Source organism: Centrocercus urophasianus, unplaced genomic scaffold (genome assembly GCF_019232065.1).
Source record: "Centrocercus urophasianus isolate 14NV4802_14NV808 unplaced genomic scaffold, USGS_Curo_1.0 seq_14, whole genome shotgun sequence".
NCBI classification, from domain to species: domain Eukaryota; kingdom Metazoa; phylum Chordata; class Aves; order Galliformes; family Phasianidae; genus Centrocercus; species Centrocercus urophasianus.
In genome coordinates this window covers 29,558,078-29,569,411 of record NW_024884586.1, presented here as the reverse complement: position 1 = coordinate 29,569,411, position 11,334 = coordinate 29,558,078, and the positions used below count along the sequence as shown (strand labels likewise).

General features: G+C 40.9%; 1 protein-coding gene across 7 annotated transcripts in view; it reads left to right on the top strand.

The window, feature by feature from the left end:
• The first annotated feature begins 506 nt into the window (after positions 1–506).
• The window catches only part of RALGAPA1 (Ral GTPase activating protein catalytic subunit alpha 1), a 113,267-nt gene continuing 102,439 nt past the window's right edge, over positions 507–11,334 (top strand). For 2 of the 7 annotated variants that reach the window (XM_042814610.1, XM_042814611.1), the window contains exon 1: positions 509–658. In XM_042814610.1, coding sequence (XP_042670544.1) covers positions 553–658 — 106 coding nt within the window. In that variant the 5' untranslated portion in view covers positions 509–552. Of the gene's footprint in view, positions 659–11,334 lie in introns of all 7 variants that reach the window. The other 5 variants (XM_042814615.1, XM_042814614.1, XR_006168152.1 and 2 more) reach the window with 4 other exon arrangements.

The window sequence follows — 11,334 nt, the reverse complement described above, 5'->3', positions numbered from 1 at the left end:
AAACAGCTTTCCAGTTTCTCGGTATAATACAGTCGCCAGCACCCGACTCATCACATAACTTTATACTGCGCTTTTAAACAGCCGAAGAGCACCGCCCCGCCCCAGTTACTGCCGCTGGCTTCCCGCTCTCCGCCCCCTCTTCCCCGCCTGGCGCCCCCTGCCAGAAGCCCCGGCGGGCCGCGCCCCCACGTTTTCCAGACAGCCGCGGCCTCCACCCGCCGCGCCCCGGGAGGTGCGCCGGGCAGAGCCGCCGTGACGTCACGGCGCGGTTGCCATAGCGACGCCTGGGGTCGCACCTGACGGCTGTCGCGAAGCAGCGGGAGGAGAACGAGGGAAGGAGGAAGGGGGTAGTCGGGCCCGGGCCACCCCCGGGCCTGCGGGGAGTTGCCTCTGCGCCCCCCCGCCCGCCGCGCTCCGCCCCGCCGCAGCCGGAGGCGGCAGCAGCAGGAGGAGGAGGCGGCGCCGCCGCCGGCTATGTAGGGCCCCGGTGCGGGCGGATCCGGAGGCCGCTGCCCGCCTCTGGAGCGCGGCGCCGGGGCCGGGCCCGGCGGGATGTTCTCCAAGAAGCCGCACGGGGATGTGCGGAAATCCACGCAGAAGGTGCTGGACACCCGCAAGGACCCGCTCACCCGCCTCAAGCATCTGCGCGTCCTCATCGGTGAGGCGGCCGGCGGGGAGGGGGAGCGGGAGCGAGCGGGCGGGCGGGGCAGCGCGGGGCTCGGGCCCCCGGTGCCGGCGGAGGAAGAACCGAACCGAGGCGCGGCGGGGAGGCGGTGTGGGCCCGTGCTGCGCCGGGAGACCCGGCCCTGCCTCGGCTCTCTTCGGGGCTCCGTGCGCCGCGCCGCACCGCGGACCCGCAGCTCCTCCGCGTCTGAGGGAGGGACTCGTGTGGCGGGGAGAAACTGCTGGGCTTCTTAAGCGTGATGCTCTGCAGTGCCGCATTAACTTGTGGTCGGTGTGTTTGTGTGGAAGTGGCAGCCAGGAACGTCTGTGAGTTCCTGAGCCATTTTCCTTGTTGCTCATCTTCGTGTGTGTTCCCGAGGTGAGAGCTGCAGCGGTAAGTGCTGCCCAGCCGTGCCTGTAGACAGGCGTTAATATAGCATTTAGACGTTTTTGGTTTGCAGAGTGATCATATAAGCACCAGGGTGCTGTTCAGGCAGCTGGTTCACCTGACCGGTGCATTCTGCAACGTGGTTATATGCAATGGTTGCCTAATGGAAGAACCGGAGTTCCTTTCTGAAACATCTGCCAGATGACTGTGTAGAAATCTGAGTCCTTGATAACAGAAGTTTGCTCTCCAACATGTTTTGGGTCTTCAGCAAGCTTATGGATTGTTTCTGGTAGGTAATAAATATATGAGCAGAGCTTGAGCAAGGGCAGCACATTCCATATTTAGAGCTGACTACTGAATAGATTGTTTGGGGTTTAGCCTATAGTCAGGGGGTATTTTAAGTAGCTTGTGCTCAACCTCCAAAAGTGGGTTCTCTCTTTTCAAAGGAAAATAATTCTTTGACCCTTTTTCTTTTGTTATATCAGTTGAAGGAACAGTTGTTCCTGTATGGTGGCAATTGCTGCTGCATGATTTATTTTCTGCAATGTAATTATTCTGTGTTTTGAAACAGGGAGTAACTTTGTAGCTTGCTATTCCTGACCCTTCTGTAGATGGAAGTACCTCTTCGCTCCTAAGTCTGGGAACTTTTCCACACTAGCCATGCTCAGTCAATTGTGGCATATCTTATGTTGATTTATATTTATTTTTATCTGCTTAATTAGTCAAAGAAACTTAAGAGGGAAGATTATTACAAAGAAACTAAGTACAGTTCGGAATTAGTTTTCCTGGCTGCTTCTGGTTAACTCAGGAAGGCAGAACACCTGTTAAAGTACATTGAACGCTTCTAGTTTGCTTTCTTCTTGAGGACATTGTATTTGGCTGATATTTTCTGATCTGTTCTGGATCTCCTATTTCTGTCTCTCATCTTCTATTTACAAGATTTTTCATTCAGCTTTGTTAATGCTTACATGTATTTGGTAAGAGTCACGCTGTGAGCTCTGTGTCAAGCAAATGTTCTTATCTAATCTAAGGCTTCTGCTTCCTGACTGTAGGACAGACAAAATCTGCTGGGGCATGTTCTGGTGTGGTGGCCATTCCCTTTTTTCCACTGCACATGCGTATATCTCAGTTGTTGAAGCATAGCACCCACATATCGTTTCTCTAAGTTTGGGAGCATACTATGTATGTGTATGGCTGTGTGTGTAAGGAAAGGTGCGACCCTGCTCTCCAGCTTCTCTTGTATCCACCTACGAGATTCTGTTGTTAAACAGATAGAGCTAGATCCACAAGGTTTGAAACCAAGAGCAAGGAGGCGCTTCTCTTCTTATTAATACATTAGTGTGAAAGAAATACAGTGCAGGTTATCTCAAGTCCAACTACTGCTCTGATCACATCCTTACCTTATTCCTTACATCTCTGCTCTCCCTTAACTGGCTTTCAAAGCATGTGCCATTTCTTTTCCTGTTGTTTCTGTGACTAGTCTGCTGAACCACAATAAAAACAAGTGATGTGCCCACATGGGACAGACTACTGCCTGAGGTGGCTTTGCATGCAGATACCGTTCTGCAGCTTGAGCAATGTAATGCTACGTTTTCCTGTTTGTCTTTTTTCTTTTTCTTTTTTTTTTTTTTGTTTGTTTTTTTGTTTGTTTTTTTTTTCCCCACTGACCACTCCTCCCTATGTAATAATCAGGGTGTATCCATGCACTTCGGCAGAGCCAGGCTAGCTATTGCCAGCAGAGTATCTCAGAGAGATGGTGGTGGAGTCTGTTCAGCATCTTTATTCATGAAAATGGTTTGTCTTGGTTATTGCTCTTAAGCCCTGCATGCTGGAGGCTAAAAGACCATTAAGAAGAGAATTCTCTGCTTTTTCACATCGAGTAGAGGGAGATAAGTGTTTCTTATGTATAAGCTTAAAATCTTTTCAGTAGGCCTGCAAGGTCAATTGGACTAGAATTAATGTTATTGCTGTACTCTTCCAGTGTTTGGTTCAGTGGCAATAAACTGAAATATGGCTTTTGGATTCATGGTGAAGACTTGCTGGGAGGAAAGGGAGTGTTGGTTCATCTTTTTATCTAAAGCATCCATTCTCCAATTACCTTATCAAGTAATGAAATAGGCATGAAAGGAGACAGAGTGCTCACGGATTATTAATAGGATACAGATGCTTCATCTCTGGAGGCATTCAAGGCCAGGCTGGATAGGGCACTGGGCAGGCTGGTTTGGTTGTTGGCAACTCTTCCCGTGACAAGGGGTTAGAATTAGATTACCTTTAAGATCCCTTCTAACTTAAGTAATTCTATGAGTCTATTAGCCAAAGAGGAGAAGCTAAAAACAAACTAAAAACCTCATTATGGTGAAATACTGACAGATCCTGCAAAGCAATGGTGCAAGTTAGGCATCGTCTAAAAATAATTGAGCTGGTATAATGTGGTTGTTAGCTAAGACCAGAAGAGGCAGAACAGTTTCAGAATGGATAGCACAAAAGCAAATGACTTTTATTTTTAAAAAATAAGAAATAATGCACATGAGATGGAATTGTTTAAATAGTTTTACAAGGTAACTTAGAATGCAGTGACTTGTATCACATCTGGAAAAAAATACTTAGGCATTATTGACAATTCAGTTTAAATTTAGTAAAAAAAAATAATGCAAATTTTCCCACATGGAAAAATGTAGAAAATGTTTTTATAAAACTGTAGTGTGCAATTATCTGAAAATATGAACTTTATTTACTGCTGTAGTCTGTACAGAGAATTTAGAGTTGAAAATGACACAGATAAGGATAAAGGATATAGAAAGAAATTCTTGGTATCCCTTTTTGGAGGTGAGAAAAACATGTAAACATACATGAAAAAGATAAGGAAGTGAAGCCTAGTAAGAGCCACCAAATCTGAAGTTCCAATAGGAGATTTTTGGTGTGGGTATCTTTGAGTATTGGACTGTCAATCAGGTATAGGTATACTTGGGGCAGGTGTATTCTTCCTATTTATTTATTTATTTTTCCTAAAACCTATTTTTTAGAATCTGCTCTCTGCCACTTAAGTCTAGCATCATATCTCTGAGTGGTTCTCTGCCACGGCTCAGTATGATTCTGCTGCTGGAATTCAGACTTTTTCAGAGAATTTTAGGTGATTATTGAATAATCTGTTGTATTATTTCTTAAAATGAGTGTAACAAATGACCAACTTATGCATTTCACAAGGTCATTTAGGAGATCTCCAAGTAGCAATAAGTATTGTTATTGCCAAGAAATCCTGTGAAATATTGGAAAAAGTTTGAAGCCATATACCGAGACATATCAGTCCAATAGTGAGAGTAATCTGCTTTTCTCTTTTTCGCAGCTGCAATGTATTTCTTGAAACAGCTGGAACTATCTCAGTTAAGAGACTTGTTTCTTTTAAGGTGAATTAGGTTCTTCCTGTAGTGAACTGTTTGTGCTTTTTTTTTTTTCCCAACCCACTCCAGTTCTTTGAAGTACCTTGAAATCATTCAGTCCTCTAATGCCATCTCTGTCAGCATCTGATTTTTATGTGATTTTTTTTTTTTTAATGAATTATTCTTCTGTCTCCTTTCTATACGCTGGAAAGGCTGTAGCAGTTGTGCTTACTGTGAGTTACTTTGGTGGTAAGTGCATATCAATCTTGAGGAGGAATGCAGGCAGGGATTCTCCTCCAATATGTGGATGTGGCTCAGCGGTGTCAGAAGTGGGATCCTGCTGTTGAGGACAGCTGCCAGCTGCAGCTGGTGCAGATGCGATCATTGGGATGTGGCTAGCAGCTGGCAGTGAAGGCACATAGCACATCTTAAGGAGTTAAGTGTTGCCTTTAGAATGAAGCTTGTAATTTTACAGGAAAATATGTATTTATATCAATCCGCAGTGTTTTAGTGGCTAATTGCATTTTTTAGGATTATTAAGGGGAGGTACTATAGAAATAATATTCCCTTGTTCTTACAATTAGTGTTGTATTGTTTAATAAGACCTCAGCATCAGACCTTTACCTCAGGATGAAGGAAAAAAAAAATTTTGTTTTTCACAAATAATTTTATTTGCATCTGATATCTTAAAAATGCATTACTTGTATCTCTGGATCCATATAAACAATGTTTGTAATGCATAATGCTAAGAGAGGAGAGTGTTTGAAGTGTGGATTTGTTTTAATTGTTTTATTTTTGTTCTCAGTGGTCAGATAGTGCTTGACATCCTGTGTAAGTGAGCTTTATAAGGGAGAAGTCAAGCAATACAGTGCAGGATGAAGCACACTGTGTTCAACATCCATTTTGATATATTGCTTAATATTAAACAATATGCTTAAAGATTGCACTTATCTAAAGGGTTTTTAGTTTAAGAAATGTATTTGGCGGGCAGTCAGTCCTAATGCCTCAGCTGGATACAATTCACTGGTGTTGCACATCATTCATAGTAATATCTCTTCTGTACTATAAGAAATGAAAAATGTTTGATTGCTGTTACAGTGGAGGGCTGTTGGAAAGCTGTAGCAGAAATAGCTGCCTGGAATTTCCGCTGGAGATAACTGTTCCAGAAGTGTCTGCGGATGTGCAGTGCTGTGTTATTTTTGGCATGGATTGTATGTATTTTTTTATTTCGCTCTCCTGGTAACTCTAACTGCAGAGGACAAGTCACCAGCAGTATTCGTGGCTTTGGCTGCAGGCTGAGCACAGTGTAAGACGCCTGAGTAGGTGTTCTGTCAGTCTGACTTTAAACCTGGAACCGTTCTATTCTCTTCTGGCCATCAGAGAAGGAAAGAATTATTTTGCTTTAGGATTTTGGCTTGTGTTCCATGTGACTTGCAGACAGCAGTGCTGGTCAGTACTGCTAGCCTGTGAGGCTATGGCTGGAATGGGATCAAAGTCCCAGGGTAGACAAAGGGACGGCTTTAGCTGCTTGGACTTGAAGGGAAGGTCAGTGTGGGTTTAGTTGCGGCAGTTCAGAATGGAAATAAGTGCATTGCTGTGGGAGTGTTTGAAGTTGCTTAAATAAAAGACTTCTGGAACACACGTGAGTTGTTATGGGAGTAGTTTTATAAGGCTCGTCAGAGCTGTAACCTTCCTGAAGTCTGCTGGCAAGCTGAAGCAGCCAGGCCGGAGAGCTCTCAGCTGCTCTGCTCATTCCTGTAGTTAACTAATGGTGATATTTGGTAGCAGTTTGTATGTATATGAAGGTCATGCTGTTAACATGCTTAATCATTCACATTTATTTGTCCCTTTTTCTCTAAAAGGTGCTCATGATCTGAAGTTCAATCTTCTCCAGTGTAAAATTGAAGTCGATTAAAAAATTCCTGAAGTGCATTTTTATTATTTCAGTACCAGGAACCTTGGAGATGTTTTCTTTGACAGCATTACATAAAAATAACAATAATAATTGTCTTGGCTAGTTATTAGTGATCCAAAACAATAAAGCTAAGGTAAAAACTTTGTTTAATAGAAGTACACTTGTAGCATGCTGTTGGAAACAGTGTGGCTTATTATATCCCCTGTTTTTTCACTTTTTGTCAGTCTGTTAAATATCCCAGAACTATTGGTTAGTTCTGGATGTTTCCTACTTAAACTTTTTAAATGATGTGATTTCGTATTCAATAGACTGTCCATATATAAACTGATTCTCTGTACTGCTTTACCAAAAAGCAGCGGTTGGATTTTCTACCCTGAGGAATTAGGAATAATTTCTGTTTGCTGTTCTGCTTGTATGCTGAATTTTAGGAAACTTCAGAACATCTTGTTTCCTAAAGCCACCAATTCGTTATGAGAATCAGTACACACAATTTCAGCCTGTGGTGGACCCTGGATTTACAGAAAGGAGCTATAAGTCTGGCCATCCTCTTGGTCATTGTTGGTTGCAGTTGTAGTGCTATTAGATTTTTGGGCGAGGATGAGGGGAAGTGAGTAAGAAGCCACTGAGTCTCTGGGTAATGCTTTTGATATATTATCTACTGTATACATGCTGTTAAATCCTGAAACACTTCTAATCAAACATAAAGCTAACGACATTTTGATCAGTAATGGTGTCGATTATCCCATGAACTGCTCTAGTAAATTTCTGTGCTGTGTGTAAGTGGTGAATGTTCATATTCTCTTCAGCAAAAGTTCATGTCTTTCTAAGATCTGCATGGGTTTTCTGTTGTTCTAGCCTTACGTCCAGTGCTCTGATTGGTTACTGTTGAAGTTGTCCTTTGCAGAAAATGAAGATTTACATACTTGATACTTTTAATCTCATGCAGAGGCAATCTTTTAAACACTAGTGTGCATTTCTCTTGCAAATTCTCTCATAAACTTATAACACATACTGTGGACTACTTTGTAATAATTTTTACTGTAATATGGGGAAAGATAGTTGTTTATGCTGTAAATTAAAGCTCACAGAGGTTGCCCTCTGGGGTGGGATGGACTGGGGCGTTATATGTGTAAACTTGGAAACTTTCCAGAATTGTGCTTAGGTGAGCCTGTACGAGTTGAAATGTATGGAAAAATCTACTGCTTTTTTTCTGTTTCATATTTTACATCTGACAGAATGATGGCTTGTTGTGTTTCGTGTTTTTTTTTTTTTTTTTTTTTTTTTTTTTTTTTTAAACTCTTCTGCACTGTAATTCTAAGGATGATGTGCTGTTGAAATAGAATCCTTCCTCGAATGTGTAATATTAATGGATGTTTTAATTAAAATACTAGATTGCTTACGTGACTGCAAATTATTCCTGGTTACAAAGGGGTGTCCTGACAATTAAACCATGAGTAAAGCCCTGGAGCAACCTCTAAAGCAGAGTTTTAGCAGAATTAGGCTTGGAATCTGATTTTTCCTCAGTGAAGATTTCCATGCCTTACTGGGGTTCTTGAGAAGATTGTAACCTTTTGCAAAGTTTTGAACAAGTAGCTTGCAAAAGAGTTGGCCGTTTGAAAAGACACAAAAGCAAGTTCCTTGAAGAAGAACTGACAGGAAATGAGTGAAAAGAGTTCCTAAAAGTATCATCGCATGTACACATGGAATTTGATAGCAGAGATGGAGAAGGTTTTTGATACTATTTTGTTTTAGTGTATCTTTTTTATTTAGTCCTTCAGTGCTGCAGCTGTTGTCTATAAGATGGGGAGTAGCAGAACTTCAAGTTTCAATAAATTTAATGGAAATACAAATTCCAGTTTATTGGGTACTTAACTGTTCTTGTAATGAGGTTCATACAAATATCTTGGATATAATCTTCCATTTTAGATTTGGTTCTCTGTCATACATCACAAAAGAACAAAAATCCATGAATGGAATACAACTTCTGCAATTTCATCCAGAAAAACTAACTTACCTTCTTAATGCTGGGGCTAGAGAAAGCAAAAGCCACTTTGATAAAAGCTTAGTAGGAGGGAGGGGAAGGAAGGACAGAGGAGGTGCCACTTCTGTACTAAATGCAACTTTCTCCCTTTAGAAACAAAAACAAAAACACAAAAACAAACAAACACAAAACTCAAATAAAAAGGAACCATAGAACACAGTTAATGCAGAGATCAGATTTGTATCAATTTTTAGGTCACAGAGACATAGTGAGGAAAACTCAGCAATCAAAAAAAAATCCATGTTTACTCTAGCTGTGATGTATGAAGAAAACAGCATTTTCTTGTCAGAGCTTCTGTGAATGAAGATGCAAATCTGGATTTCAGTGTATTAAAACTATTTTTTGTAAATCATAGAATCCTAGAATCATTAAGGTTGGAAAAGACCTCTAAGATCATCTAATCCAACTGTACAGTCTAAGCTTTGGTTCTTACGTTCTTGGAATGTGGAAATAGCTGTTGTCCTGTTTTCCCTTTCCTGTTCTGGGAAACTTTTCTACTTTAAATGGTGCCAGATCTATTTTTGAGTTCTTTTTTTTTTTTTTTTTTTTCCCCCATCTGGGCATGAGAACGCAAGGAAGGAATGCGCTACTTTGTGTTAGTTGCATGAAGCTGTGGTGAGAGAGTGCAAAGTTCTTTTGTTTAAAAATATCTAAATTTTAGATGGAAAAGGAAAGCTTGTTTCTGTGTAGTCCCACAAGGTTACATTTCTCTTAGAAAGGCAGGTAAGTTTTAAGTAGCTAAAGCAGACAAGCAGCTTCCTGCTAATTCCCAGTTCAAGGCTGCATGAAAATGGCGTGCATATGTCTCCTGTAGAGGAAGTGTTTTTTTTACCTCTTTGTAAAGCATTCAAGATACCTTGGGAGATCATGGAGAAAAACAAATAAATTGCTTAGAACTGAAGAAAATGGTTTAATGTCATGGGACTGAAAATCTGTACCTTTAATTGATCCCGAAGATACTGAATGAGCTGAATGTTTTAGAAACACTTTTGTTCAGAAAAATGATCGGTTTCTAAATGAAGGAGAGTATAGTAGAGTATCTCTGGAAGTTGGATAAATTCAGATGATGTGCACGCAAAGCATTTTTTTTTGGTAACCAGGGAGAGTCTTGTCTCTTGATGTATGGTGTAGCTTTACAGACTGGTACAGGGGCAGCTGTGAATGGGGCGATAACAGGGTCACCAGACAAGATCAAAATCTTCTGAAATCTGCATCACTATTTCCATACTGTACCTGATTATTCTTTTCTTATTCCTCCTTGCTGGGATTCTTGGAATTGTGCAGCTGTGCATAATACATTCCAAATTTCTTTCACTAATGGCAACTCCCAGATTTCTGGATCAGTAATGTCTTAAATCACGGAACGTGCTGTTTGGTGATGAGCAGAAGCTGCCTTTTATTGTATGTGGCAAACAGTGACCTTTCAGCTGTACAAGCATGTTTTTCCTTCCTTTAAAGTTTTCGGCCTTAAAAAAAATTTTGTGTGTGTGCATTAGGGTCAGGTAATGACTGAACAAAATTCTTACTGAATGAAATGCTGTATCTTTGTTTTCTTGTGTCCTAAAGCAATAGCACTTACCGCAAGCCCTCAGTGCTTACTAACTGTATGAATTCCAAAAACTTATTTTGTCTATGCTGTTGAATGTGATCTTAAAAAGAAATGAGAGTGAAATACATTTGGTAGAAAAGTTGCAACCTTCAGGAGCTTTTGACTTACATTATCCTCTTCCAAGGTATGGGAGTATTTGGGAGGTAAACTTCTGGCGTTAATGTTCAGGTGTTAATAGTAACAATGCAGGTCAAGCAGTGCTCCTGTTGTTTTTTTTCTGAGGTGACTGACACCTACTTACATTGTAATTAAAGAGATAAATACTAAATAAGTAGAATGGAGTGTCATCAGTATTTCTTCGGAGAATAGAGTAATGGCAAAGAGCTTTACCATAGTGCCAGTGACGCTCAGCTATCTGAGCATCACTGCAGTAACTGGGGTAATGAAGACTGACTGTTCAGTTGGTTACGTAGGCAAGTCTTTAGTTCTTCTCCTGGTGAGTCAAGGGAGCTACTAGAACTATGAACTGTTGAGCTAAGATTGAATTTGAAAGAGGAGTTTTTCGTCTGAATTTACCTACATGTGGATAAAGACTGCTTATTTTACAGATGACACATTTAGTATGCATACAAAAACACAGCTGGTTAACTGTTTCTCATCCGTTTTTAGAATCTTCTTCCATTTGTTCACATTAAGCCAACCGTTTCCCTTGTTTCTTTGTGTATTTCCCGTGCGATGGTAAAATAAGATGGAAAGAGTATCTTCTACCACCTTACCCTCTTTTCTGAATGTGTCAATCATTCTTTTCATTTCTACTTCTCTCCTTCTGTCTCAGAACTTGTTGAATTCATTCCTGATGCATTTTCATGCCTATAGTCCAAAACTCTGGAATTCTCCCTCATCAGTGGAAGTGGATATAATGATTGTACTGAACTCATAGCTCAGTTTCTTGGCACATTGCCCTGACCTTCCTTGAATCAAGGTCCACTTTATTTAAAATGGAAGTATTTTTTGCTGTCCTGCAATATTTCAGACTACGCGGTAGCAGTTATGCTGCTAATCAATAAATGCTGATGTGATCTGTAAAACTGAAGGTTTGCTAATCCTGTAGAAGATCAGGTACATGCTTTATCTACCTGGACTGTTAAGGTTATTGCTACAGGAGCTACTTTGCTTGAAGAGTCAGTCTTAGTTTTTAGTACAGTACTATCTTCTCTGAGAGCACTGACTCCACCACACTGGTTATGGAAGATGTAGGTAGAACGTCTTTCTTAAGATACTGCAGAAATTCAACATGTAATAGAAAATTTCATGGCAGGAGTTGTGACAAAATTGAATTGGCAGTACTGCAGAAATAGAATTTAAAACACTGTGCTTTTGGCCATCCTTGCTTTTTTTTTG